This window comes from Phyllostomus discolor, chromosome 2 (genome assembly GCF_004126475.2).
Source record: "Phyllostomus discolor isolate MPI-MPIP mPhyDis1 chromosome 2, mPhyDis1.pri.v3, whole genome shotgun sequence".
In the NCBI taxonomy this organism is placed as follows: domain Eukaryota; kingdom Metazoa; phylum Chordata; class Mammalia; order Chiroptera; family Phyllostomidae; genus Phyllostomus; species Phyllostomus discolor.
The window spans coordinates 165,989,418-166,003,395 of NC_040904.2; the positions used below are offsets into that span (position 1 = coordinate 165,989,418).

Consider the following 13,978-nt stretch of genomic DNA (forward strand, 5'->3'; position numbering starts at 1 on the left):
ATTTTTGTTCTAAGCTTTGAAATTGTTATTTTACTTGACTTGAGTTCACAAAGGTGGGCAGCAGAGATGGGCGCAAGCTGCCACCTTCCCACAGTTATTTCAAAGGGGACCAAATGCTACCTTATCACTCAAGTAGAGAATAAAAATGCTTCTGAGTGCTCAAAAGACAATTACCTAAAATAATATTTTTAAACCCAAACAGCTATTTGTTGAGAAGTCACTACATTAAAAAATAATTAAAAGTTACTAGACTGAAAACTCCTTGAAAACAGGAAATCTGCCTTTAATCTACCCTCACCCTCTCAACAGACCTTGTACATAAACGTGCTCAAAGTACCTATATTGATACATTCAGCACCTCTGAAGTTCCAAAAGGTGGGGGACTTTGTCATTACACTCAAGAAACCTACAGTCTGAGGAGGAAAAAAAAAAAGAAGCCATAATATACATATGTTATGGATTTATATCATATTATACATACATTGTAACATACATATATTATACAAATAGTAGAAGCATTATTCTATACAACAACAGTCTAAAACAGAAGAGATTACTACGGACTAACTAGGCCAGCTGGTTTTACATCGAAGCTAGGCCCTGAAACGCAGGGACGTTTTAGGGGGAGAAAAGGCAGCCCTAACAAAGAAAACACTGCGAAGGCATAGCAGTAGGAATGAGCCTGTCAGGAAACAAGTCTGTCACAGTCGGACTTGGGAGGAAACAAGCCCGACTGTAACAAAAGAGTCTGTCAGTTACTGACAGGGAAATAAGAACAGTTCGGATTCATTCACTGGTTGAGTGAGCACTCAAAGCTCTTATGGTCAAGGATGCTGTCCTCAAGCGGCTTACAAAGGCAGATAAGAACATTCAGGCAAATGAAAACTTCATAGCTTTAAGATAATTTGAAAAATATTTATAATACAGAAGTACCATTAGAGAGCAGAGCTCAGAGAACCAACTAATGAGGAGGTTGCATGTTTTTTTTTTTAAAACAGGAAGTTTGTCTTCTAGTATTTCCCTTGTTCTCCTTGAAGAAAAACAATGCTATGGAGAGGAAAACTCATACCTATGATTTTTCTACATGTTAAATTTAAAAATGAAAGTCTCACCAAACCAGAAAGGAAGTCCAATAAGGTAAGAATGGCAGGAACTGTTTTAAAATTTTAAGACAGGAAAAAAAATATGTACCTATGTACAGTGATGGACTGATGTTAACTAGACTTATTGTGGCGATCATTTTGTAATATCTACAAGTACTGAATCATTATGTTGTACACTTGAAACGAATATAACTGGATGTCAATTATACCTCAATTTTTTAAATATTTTATTTATTTATTTATTTATTATTATCATGTTTTTTTAGAGAGGGGAAGGGAGGGAGAAAGAGAGAGAGTAACATCAATGTGTGGTTGCTTCTCATGTGGCCCCCACTAGGGACCTGGCCTGTAACCCAGGCATGTGCCCTGACTGGGAATTGAACCTGCGATGCTTTGGTTCGCAGCCCGAGCTCAATCCACTGAGCTATGCCAGCCAGGGGATACCTCAATTTAAAAAAAAATGTTAAGCCTGTTTGCCTCAGTCACAGATCTACTAAACAAGAAATTATCAGAAGCTCTCCCTAACGATGCCAACTAGTCCCCTTTTGTAAAGGAGACTCAGCCACAAGACTGGTCAGCACCATCGCGGTTCATGCCTGAGCTGAGTTAAAGCCTATGTTCCAGTCTATGAATAACTTGACCCACAGATGCTGTAATTTACCCCTAAAAGCATTATTCCTCTGAAAATAAAGAGCTATCAGAACACCATTCCTTCACAAAATAAGAAATAACTCCGCCCTGGCTGGGAACCAAAGTGTCCCAGGTTCGATTCCCAGCCAGGGTACATTCCCGGGTTGCAGGCCATAACCCCCAGCAACCACACATTGATGTTTCTCTCTCTCTCTCTCTCTCCCTCCCCTCTCTAAAAAATAAATAAATAAAATATTAAAAAAAAGAAAGAAATAACTAAGAAAAATCAATTAAGTACAAGTCATTTACAGAAATATTTACATTAACCTATACATTAAAGTTAATAATTAAAATTCATTAATTAAAATTAAACACTAAATACCCTAAGGAAGGGAACAATGACAATAGTAAAACCTCCTTCCTAACCAGAATGTAACCACAACCCTGTATCTGGAATCCAGAAGCTGGATTACATCCAGTGCACACCAATGGACTTTTCCAAGACGCCAGACCTATGGAGTTCCAGTTAGGGCTGTCCTGTGAGACATCCAAAATATTTTCCTCCTGGGTTTTCAGCTTCTCATCATCCCCATCTCAATGCAAGGAAGAAAAGTAAATTCATATCAAAACATAAGCACATAAAATTATCTTTTACTTTAGATAAGTCTTACAGGATTTTACCCAATATTTTTTGTTCTTTTAAAAAATAAAGAAGCCACATCTTGTGGGAAGCTAGGCTGGCATGAAAGAAACTCTCCTAATATGATTTAGAGTTCTGATGCCCCTGGTTCTGGCAAAGCAAGGTCAAAAATAACCAACCTCACTCCTTGCCCTGGCTGTTGTAGCTCACTTGGTTGGAGCGTTGTTCCATAACCCAAAGGTTGTGGGTTTGATTCCAGGTCAGAGCATATATCCCTGGGATTCAGTCAGGGATTCAATCCCTGGTCTGGGCACTTACAAGGCAACTAATCAATGCTTCTCTCTCATATTGATGTTTCTTTTTCTGCCTTCCTCTCTCTCTAAAAGCAATTAAAAAAAAATGTCCTCAGGTGAGGATTAAAATAATAATATTAATAATAATAATAATAATAATAAATAACCAACCTCATTCTTATTTTTATCAACTTCTCTGAGGATAGGATAGAGCATTCCATTCTTTTCCCTCCAGGGAACCCTACCTCCAAAACCCCAAAGACAGAAGCTGTATCTTAAATGGGGCCCAACAGTTAAAATGGAAGAGAATTTTGCCAAAACTACTTGAAAAATGACTTAGGGAGATGGAGGAGAATGGCAATGGGGAAGCACTGTGGAGGTCAGAGCCAAGCTGACTTGGGTTCCAACCCTCAGCACCCTGAACTGTCAGGCTTCATGTCTTTTAACAAGTCTCTACAAAGTAGAAATCACACACCTATCTTTAGGGATTGTTAGGATTAGACACACATTTCAAAGACTTGCCCACAGCCACTACAGTAAGCAAAAGCAGGACTTCATCTCAGTTCTAAATGGCTCAAGTCCAGAGTTCTTTCCCCTCTGCCCTTCATTCATGTCAGAATGGTACTGTTAGAGGCAGGGAGAACAGTAAAGATCAGGTAGTGTGTAACAGGGCAAGACTCAGCACACACCGCACTCCGCAACGTTCAGGTGCTTTTTGCTAGCCCAGTTCCCTCATCATCGTGATCATAGGGGCTATTTATGCAGCACCTACTTACAGATGGGGCAGGGCACACAAAATACTAAGTACAGGGCCTGTTACATAATAAGCACTCAATAATTGATGCCTACTTATACAGAGATCTTAACTCCTTAAGAAAGCTTAGGAAAGGCTGGCTTCTCACAGGAAATTGAGTGGAACACAAATTAACCAGGCAGAAAAAGGAGAAAGAACATGCCAGAGTGGGCACTTCTCAAAGAAAGGCATCGTGTACAAAGGCATGGCCGTCAAAAACCACAGTGCATTCAGGCAAGTACAAGTCATTCAGCATGGCCAGAAAAGAGAGAAACACATGGAAGGGGCAGGAAATAAGGCTAAAAGGCAAGCAGGCCTGGGTACACAAAAGATGCTTGGTTTCCTCCCGTGGATGGGAGAAGTCAATGAAAACTTTTAAACAGGGAAAAGGACACAGTTAGATCTGTGTTTCAGAATGAGCATTTCATTCCAGAATAGAGAACGAAAGCCTGGAGGAAGCAGACACCTAAGGAAGGCAGACAAGTTAGGAGACTACTGCAATAATCTTATCAAGAGATGATAGGAATCTCTACAAAGACAGGGTAAATGAAGGGGAAGAAGTAGAATCAACAAAAGTCAGTGATCCATCAGAAATTAAGAACGACCCCCAGTTTTTTACCTGGATAAGTGGACATTCTGAATTAGGGAGTAATTGTGGAGCAGGCTGAAATAAAGAGAACAGCTTTGGACTTAACGAAGTTACAGCAATTTAGGGGAACCAAGGGGAGGTCTGGAGCACAGGAGTCAGAGCTGGAGATAGAGACCAGGGAGCCACCTCCCAGCCATGACAGCTGGAGCCCTGGGCAAGGGCAAGATGACTCAGCGAGTGTGTGTGAAGTGAGAGGAAGACTAATGACAGCTATCAGGAACACCCACATCAGGAAGAAGAGAAAAAGAAGCCCTAGAAGAAACAGTTAGGGAGGCGGGGAAAAGTGATGCTATAAAAGCTAAGGAAGGAGAGAGTTTTATAAAGATAATGATCTACGGTATTCAATGCTGTAGACAAAGATGCTATATCCTGTGGGTACTTTTCAATCTGAAAGTAGAAGTCATGGGTGGCCTTGTAGACAGTTGTTTGAGAGACCTGATGAGGCACGGCAATGGACTGAGGGGTGAGCAAAGGTAAGAAGATAAAGGAACTGTAGTAGCCTATGCTTTCTAGGATCAATGAGCGGAAGAGAGTGCCAGCACAGGAGAGCAAGCTGATTCCAATACAAGATGTGGGAAGCTCCTGCTTTTAAGTTGGGAGAAACTTCAGCATATTTATTACAGGCTGAAGGAGAGGAGCCAAGAGCCAAGTGTTAAGTGAGAGGCTAAAGATGAGAAAAGAGACAAAGACAAAAGACTGTGAATGAATAGATCAATCAATGAAGTATGCTCCCAAGATCCCAGAAGAGGAGAATATGGGACTGAGAACACAATCAGAGGGACAGGCTGTTGAAGAGTAGGGGGATATTTTTTCCTCCGCAAAAAGAAGGAAAAGGGATAAGGGTGGGAACTGATACAGATAAGTTTGTGAGTGCTGAAGAGGGAAGCTGAGGGAGTTTGGCTTTCCTTACAAGCTAGTGAGAATGAAAGGTGATAGACTTGGTTCTTAACTTGGCTTCTCAGTCCTCTTTAAGAAACCGATGAAAGCTGTAGACTCTGTCCCCCAAAAAGGTGCATAGGCACTCACATTCAATCCATGCATCCACAGATTCTGTCAGCTGTGAGCTACAGAATTCCAAAGAAATGGCCTTTCACAAGTTATCTTGTCCACAGAGGAAAAGCAACTTATTCATTAGAAGCACAGATGTTTAAAAACTCTCACTTAAACTTCAGTGATGTACTCAATCACCAAAAAGAGATGAACTACTTGTATACAAAAGCACTAACTCAGACTCTCTAGGAGTAAAAATCTAGGATAGCATATTTTTTAAAAGATGAAACATAAATCTAAAGGTGAAGGGAGTCAAAAAGCAAGCCCTTAAATCTAAAGCTGGCGGTAAACACGCCCCAAAGGAAAAGTGGATGCAAGAGAACTCTTTGAGGAGGAACGGAAAGCATCTGTTCACTAAGCACAAATGGAGGACTAAGTGATTTTCAGCCCATGTGCCCCCAGACTTTTTCAAACATGCAGTACCTGACTATTCAGTCAGAGGCACTGGCCACTTTTCCCTTAGGCTGTCAAGTAAAGAAATGACAACAGCCAACACAATAGCCATCTGGTGTGAATGAATCAAAACTATACCTATTTTTTTGGTTGGACTGAATCAAAACTATACCTATTTTTTTGGTTGGACATCAAATATATTTTTGATGTGCTGCAGAATTTTAGTAACTAGTTTACATGGCCATGAGATGAAAAAGGTTGAAAATAGCTGGATGAAGAAAGAAAAGTCAAAAACTCTCTGAAGGTTCTGAGCATCCACATGTGCCTTTTCACAGCTCGCACATGCCTGAGTCTCAGAAATCACGCTTACACCTCGGAGCCACCTGCTAGAACTACAGGCTCGGAAATGTGCATATCCCAGAAGTCTGTATGAAACGAGCCAGCTACTCTTCTCTGCTCTAGTCAGCTGCCTATGGTGACCCAGCACGTGTTGAACTAAGGGTAGAGGGTGCTGACAGGAGCGACTGATGATGGAGGGAAGTCTTTCAAAAATATATACACACGAACTGATTCCATTCATTGCTGCACATATAACCACACCCTGCTAAGTAACACACGATATTAAAAAAAAGCCAACTCACTGCAGGTCACTATCAGAAATAAAGATTACATGTACCAAGCGCTAAATATGCACCACACACTACACTGTCTTTCTCCTATTATCTCATTTTAAACCTCCGTGCAACTCTAATGAGACTGACGTTCCTTTTTTTAAGTATTGAAGACACTAAAACCAGCATGGTTAGGCAGTCTGTGCAAGGTCACAAAGCTGATAAGCAACAGGCCAGGACTGGGACCCAGGCCCACCAGGTGCCAAAACCCAGGCCTCTCAAACAACTGATTATACAAGCCGGCCGTCTGCCATAACCAAATCCCCAAGACAGACTGAGTCACTACAGCATGGAGGCTGGGAGCACAGGCATCAGAGACTGACAGACAAGACAGAGACTTTATGTTTCAGTTCAAACCAAATTGAAATGAGCAAAAATGTACTGCACTCCTAAAACAATACAAAGAAGAAAGAGTGGGAGTTATTTAAAGAAGCTTATGGTATAAATGACCTCACCTCTGTAGGAGCTTACATCATGAAATAAAAAGCAATTTAAATTGTTATAAAACATATGATCAGCAAAAGTGATATAAAGTGTAAATGCTATAAGGTTAGAAGCCAGAGAGCTCAGAATGGCCAGGGTCAGTTTCACTAAAAAGGTAGTATTTCAGCTGGACTCTCACACAGAATTTCGAGAAATTCTGCACACTAGCAGGAGGGAACACTTCAAAAAGCATTCCTGAACTAACCATGACGAGAGACCATAGAAAACTGTAGTAATGGTAACACAAATATAGTGTGAAGACTCTTTTTCACCAACTACCTGAACTATCAACCCTGAGGTGCTAAACCTTCCACAGGCCAGGAAAGAAAAGAGCCACCGAGGACTTGGCTAAGAAGGAAGAGTTTCTCTTATCCAAAAATCCAGCTCAACGCTACAGGACTGTCAAACAGCAAGATTAATTTTCAAAACACACTATGGAACTAAGGCATCCAAGTAAGCGCTCTCCTTTATAGCAAGGTGAATCATTCTTCCAACAGAAAGAATTTGTCACCACTTCTGGAACTGCCCTCAAAACCATTTCACAATCATTCTAATTTTCTGACAGTCATGACTAAAAACCAGTTTGTAATCACGCTAATTTTTTCAGTCACAAGCAGTTTGGACTCCAAAAGAACATCAACCAGCTTTTCTCTAACCTGACTTAAGGTAATCATAAAATGAAAATCCACACTCAAAGAATGACAGTTTGCCACCACAAGGATTTTCAAAATAATGTGCCACAGGCTCTGACAACAATTCCTCAAGGTGAGTTCCAACAAAAGAGGAGTACAGCCCACCAAAAATAAACTCACGCAAATTTTTAGGGTGTAGATCACTTGGATAATGCCCCGGTTGGGTTATTTAAAAATCCACACACCTGCTTTCCTTAATGCTCCTAGCATCGGGTATGTCGGCTGCTTAGACACAGCTTGCTGATAAAGGCGTGTCCTATGAATCCATGACTATGCTACATATTTAGTTAACTTTCCCATTATAAGTTAACCCTCTTGGATTTGCCTGTTTCTGGAGGCTCAATTCTAGTTGTCGTTTCTGAGACTGAAATACCATCTCTCTCCAGTAGCTTACCCTCTTCCTCTTCCTCTTCTACTTCCCCACCTCTGCCCAAATCCTCAGGAGGATTCGCTTCAATTCCCAGGGCTTGGCCCTCTCTTACCCCTCCACCTTCAAGGTGGACCCAGCCCCGTGTTTCAAGGACTGCTGAGATTTGTGATGAAACAGATAGCAGAAAGGGAGGATGTGACTGTGTCTGTTGTGTTTGTGCTCAGAGAAGTGTTCAAACAAGAAAAGGGAGGGTCCCTTCCTGTAAGTGTTATTTTATCTTAAATACCTTTCCAGTTGTCATCTTTGGACTGTTCTCAGACACTGAGAGACTTGCATTCCTTCCGACAGGCCCCAGAAGTATGAGATTTATTATGTCCTTCTTTCCTTCACACACAGGACCAAACTGCAGAGACTAAATCACAGCCTCTCTACCAGCCAGCCAAACCAATCTCATATTTAAAGTACTCTGCTGCTTCTTTTTTACAACAACAGAGCAGACAGCTTCCTCTTTTCTTAGAAGGCAGCCTCTGTACAGAACTTCATCGTGGACTCATGTGCGCACTGTTTTGTTGGTATTTTTAAGTGATTTCCTGACCAGACTTGAAGCTCCTTGGAAGCTGATACAGTACCCTGCTCATCTCTGTATCCCTAGCACATAGTGGGCACAAAAGAAATGCCTGAATCGAATACATGAATGACAGATTTGAAAGGGTTCAGAAAGAGAATTAACCAGACTAAATGGAACTGTAGCATACAACTGTTTTTGTAGCCTTTCCTCAAAGTAAAAGAGTTAATGGCTTGTGCAATCAATAACAGCCAAGATATTAAATCATATGATGGTAACAGATGCCATAATTACATGGCAACCTAGGATGATGGCACTTATTACATGAGCAATTTTAGACAAAACACTTAACCTTTCTGTGTCTGTTTTCCCCTGTTAAACCAAAGAGGGCAGAGGGGATTCCCTGACTGCTGTGGCTCAGTGGATTGAGTGCCAGCCTGCAAACCAAAAGGTTGCCAGTTCGATTCCCAATCACGGTACATGCCTGGGTTATGGGATAGGACCCCAGCTGGGGGTGTGCAAGAGGCAACCAATTGATGTTTCTCTCTCTTGCTTTCTCCCTCCTTCCCCCTCCCTCTGAAAATAGATAAATAAAATCCCAAAAATGGGGTGGAAGTGATAGTATCTATTTACCTAGTCACAAAGTCATAATGAAGCTTGGATGACATGATATATAAGATTACATAAATATAATGTATTATCAGGCATATTTAAACTAATAATTCTCACATTAGTGTTACTTTATGTGCATACTTAATTAAAACATATGAATAAAGTTCAGGCAAAAGAACCTACTGTCAAATATATAGTAAATATAATAATATTGTGGATCATAAAAATTTTTTCAATCACAGGGATTTCTGTAGAAGCCTCCTATCTATTCTATTTATCTTCAGAAAAGTTCGTGATTATGTATAAGTTAAATTGTACATGACTCTGCAGCGAGTTTCAGGCTACTGGTTTTTTTTGGTGCAGAAGCAGGAGGCTTTAACCACTAAGTCCATGCTGACCTGGCTGGAGCCCCAGCCCCGGCAATGGGCTGTGCACCAGGCTCTGCGGAGACAGTCCGAGGAGGCACCAACCGAGTTTCAGCACAGAGTTGGCCGATCTATCACCAAAGCCTGCAGCTGAAAGTACAGGCAAGCACAAAGACAATTCTTTAACAGTAGATGGCTCAGACTATCAATATTATTAGGACCAACTATAGCCTGAACCTGAAAAAAAATAAGTAATATCAAGGAATGAGTGCACCAAGGCCAGCAACATGTGATAAACACATAGTTAAAAGCATCTTCTTTCTGGAAGAATAAAGTACTTTTGTCAGAGCAGTAACTGTAGAAAAAACGTAAAACAAAGGTTGGTTCCAAATATGGTACAAACATCACAGATAACACCATGCTATAGATTCGGGGGCTGTTGGGTTGTTTCAACTTGATTTGAATGCCTAAAAATATCTACCTACTTCTCCAGCAACCACTCTGTGCTTTAAGCAAGAGCAAAACGGATGGCCAAGTTGCTGACACTGCAGGCCCAAGGTTCTTCAGCTGCATTTTTCCAGTTATCCACTGCTTAAAGAGATGCAATACGGGATAATACAGTATAGATCTAAAAGAAACCAATGGAAACTAAGTTATATGTCACCCAAAACAATCCTGTACTGGAAGGCAAACCATGCACTTGTCCTGAAAATCTTTAAGCCTTGGTAGTCGGTTTGTAGGAGTTTCACACCTTTCTGAAGGAGAGAGAGGTGAGCTAATCACTATGAGTCCTAGAAATAGTTCCTCAGAATCATCTCTAGAAACATCCCAAGTAGTAAACAATAATCAGCTGGAAGCAGAAATATCAAGAATAAGGAGCTTGCAGGATTTCCCTCTAGGTGCAAAAGCAATCAACTCCTATTTTTAATCTTGTTCTGGCGAAAACATCCAGCCCAACCTTTCTTTCTGGCTAACCAAAGATAGCTGATTTGTACTATAAAGTAACTGTTTTGAAAGTCAGAACTGCATGGAAGTCATCACAGATTTAAAGGCAATGCTTTAGTTGAGAAGAATAAAGTATGTTGAAGAGGCAGAAGGAATGGCAATGCCCTAATCACTGAAACAAACTCATCCACTGCCACTGATTTGGGGACTGGCCAAAGAATAACTTCCTAACTGATTAATAGATACGTTGGTAGCTAAACGCAAATGAAATTTCCTTCCATGTCAAACTGGACTTACAACACTCAAATCTACCTCTGGTTTTTCACTGTAAAGGACGGGTGGGGGTGGAGGAGATAATGTCTCCATAAGTAAACAAAAAGTCAGAACTCTCCTGGGAACTTGCCACATTCTTCTTCTCCAATCAACAATTTTTAATCCACTTGAAAAATGGCAGTGAAGAGGGCCTGTGGCAAGGAACTAAGAATGTGCAACACTGGGGACACCACCACAGTGCTGACATCAACCTTGGACAAAATGCTGCTTTTGTCTCAGAGGCAGCCTGTGACAAAAACAGGAACTTTATGAGAACTGATCACAACTGCACAAGAAGCCTGATCACATGTCCACAACAGAGCAATGTTTCATTGTTATCTGAGGGACTTCTCTAATACCAGTGGCTTGATTTGTTTCGTTCTTTTAATTCTCAAAATAAACCCAGCCCTCCTAGTACTACTCCATTGTCAAAAGAAAGAGGGTACCAGCCAGGATTTGCATGCTACCGGTCCTTCCTTCTTCAAAGACTCCAAAAGGTGATCAGGTGCGAGAAATGCAGCTCGAATACAGGCACCAGGAGAAAAAAACCCTTATGACAAAGGTGGTCTCAAAACAGCAGCGTGTCTCTTCTTCTCTCTCCCTCTCTCTCTCCCTCTCTCTCTCCCTCTCTCTCTCTCTCTCTCTCTCTCTCTCGATTAAAGCCTCTGCTTCTAATCTCTCTAGGACCCTCAGTGGCCCACCCTGCTTCTATCTCACTGTCACTGGGAAGGCGTCTCGCATTGTTAAAGGAGGAAGATATGCTGCAGATTTCCCATGTGTCTTTCTCTCTTTTTTTGAAGGGGAGAGAGTGGCTGAAAAAGGCGTGGGGCCCTCCCCTCGAAAAGGGTAGAAGACAGGAGAAAGCTGTCAGCCGCCCTGCTAGCAGCCTCACCCCCACCCCCACCGTGCCCACATGCCCGGACCATGCCCAAACAGACGCGGAGGGCGCAGCTTTGTCTGGGTTTCGGGGCGCAGGGAGCGCAGAAGCAGCCCGGGCCTGCGGAGGACCTCTTCCCCAAGCCCCTGCTTAACCCTCTCCCACAGAACACAATGAACGACACGAGAAACCCATTTCACCGGGTGGGAGAGGAGAAAAGACGGCCCTTTGGAGCCGGGGCCAGATTTCCGGCACCGTCCTCCCCTCTCGCCAGCAAGGCCACCAGGGCGCGCGGCGGCGACCTGGTCTCCCTCACGCCACGATCCGCAGCGGCGCCCGGGCGTTCGCACCCCCTCCCGGCTCCTACCTTCTGAGAGCTCCAGCTCCAGTTCCGCCAGCTGCGCCCGCACTTCGGGCGGCAGAGCCGCCACCGCGGCCGGCGTGGGTTCCAGGCCTCGCTCCGCCATCCCGGCTCCGCCAGCCACACTCCGGAAGACAAGAGAAGGGGCCGCAGGAGGGACGGACTGACGCGGGCCCACACCCCGGCTACAGGATCCGGCTCCGGCCGCCGAGCGCCGCCAGTACCGATGCTACCGCCGCCGCCATGAGCGAGGGTCACGTGAGTGCGCCAGCCCCGCCCCCGGGCTGGGGACGCTCCACCTCCACAATCCGGTCAAACTCGGAACTCGCGGGCTTACGGCGCCCTCTATTGGGAAGTTCCTGAAAAGACGACCCAAGCCCTCCTCCCAGAGTTCTTCAACACGAAATGGGATTAAGGGTAGATGGTGTGAACACGCAGCGTTTATTTAACCTTTTACGAACTCGTGTGCGAGGACTCTTCAGGGACTCGTGGCTATACTTTTCCAGCTCTCTTCACTTAGTAGTGTTTGTCTTTGTTTTGTCTCTTCCTGCATTTTACCCTGATCGACACCTACCCATTTATAGGGATGTGAAACAGGCCATTTCTTTTATTGGGATTTACCGGTCCCATTTGCCAGGAGCAATTTTGTTTCGATTTCAGTTCTAGCATTTATGACAGTGGAGGGAAAATCCAGTTACTCCTGCCTAGACTTCTAACTACTTGCTAGAGGGAAACTCAGTCTTCTTTATCTTTTTATCCTTTTCAGTGTATGACTTAATAGGTTCCATAAATAATATTTTAATTCAATATTTCAATATAAGAAAGATGCAAACATTTGTGTACTTTTATCAGGAACGACTGAGCAAATGCTTAAATTGTCACTCATGCTTTCTTTAAAAGTATTCAATCTTTTTTTAAAAAGATTTTATTTTTAGAGAGGGAAGGGAGGGAAATAGAGAGAAAAACATCAATGTGCAGTTGTTGGGGGTTATAGCCTGCAACCCAGGCATGTACCCTGGCTGGGAATCAAACCTGCGACACTTTGGTTCACAGCCCAAGTTCAATCCACTGAGCTACGCCAACCAGGGCTTCAGTCTCTTTTTTTAATTCCATAATTCCCCTTCACAATTTGGGGGATTCTGGTGTTTTCATCTCACTTCCATGCCGATCCAAAAGTTGTTCTTTAAAAGGACAGACCCCCAACATTTATCCACTATGAATGTCTAGTCAATATATCAATTATAGGCTGGAAGAAAAAAAAATTTGAGAAAACAATTTCAGCTTGAAGAAAAGGAAGACTGTGACAAAAAGGTCAAGTTTGGTATTTCCTTTTAACTGCAATAATGTAAGGAGAATTTGTGGGAATGTATGTATGTATGTATGTCATCTGGTTTACATAAGAAACTGTTGCAGTGGTTTTATTAGGGTGAAAATTCACTGACGTTGTTCCCATCAAAAAGTTAGGTCCCTGTCCTGTCCCCATGAATCTGGGTAGGCTTCTGACTGCTTGGACAAACAGAACACTGTGTGATGATACTACGTGACTTCAGAGGTTCGGTTCTAGAAGGCCATGCAGCTTCCCCTGGTTCTCTTGGAATGCTCTCTTCAGAGACCCTCTCTCAGGACCCTCCCCTCCCGGGACACCCTCTCTGAGAACCTAGCAGCCACCCAGGGAGCAGCCACATGGAGGTGCTCTGCCCAACAGCTCCAGCTAAGCCCGGGCTTTAGTCATCCTAGCCTCCTCGGTGATTTCAGCCTCTGGACATGTGAGTCTTCCTAGCAGACGTCTGAAACAATGTGGAGCACAGACAACCTGTGCCTATTGCGCCCCCTCCAAGTGCCTGTGAACATAATACAACAGTCCTCCTTTTATGCCACTAAGTTTGAGGTCGTCTGTTACACAGCAATAGACTACTACAAGAAGGGCCTTGTTCGTCCTCCTAAAGCCCTTCACCCCCTTCTCCTTGCCAGCAAAGCACAGCAACACCTACTGAGGCTGAATATGCCAAATGTTCACGTTCCCACCCTCCTTGGCAGGTGTGTGGTCCATTAAGGGAACTATTGGAAGGGGAACATCTGGGGAGGATTTTCCTCCCTGAGGAGATAGGCACAAGGCAAAACGGCTCCTTTATTTCCTTCCTGTGTTTGGATGTTGTCCTGTTCAGTGTACCAGC

The 13,978-nt window shown here is 43.1% G+C and overlaps 1 protein-coding gene across 3 annotated transcripts in view; it reads right to left on the reverse strand.

Moving 5' to 3' along the window:
* Positions 1–12,074, reverse strand: part of DIP2B (disco interacting protein 2 homolog B) — a 221,688-nt gene extending 209,614 nt beyond the window's left edge. Inside the window, exon 1 of one of the 3 annotated variants that reach the window (XM_028533424.2) lies at positions 11,811–12,059. In XM_028533424.2, coding sequence (XP_028389225.1) covers positions 11,811–11,910 — 100 coding nt within the window. In that variant the 5' untranslated portion in view covers positions 11,911–12,059. Of the gene's footprint in view, positions 1–11,810 lie in introns of all 3 variants that reach the window. The other 2 variants (XM_036019034.1, XM_036019035.1) reach the window with 2 other exon arrangements.
* Between the last annotated feature and the right edge of the window lie 1,904 nt (positions 12,075–13,978).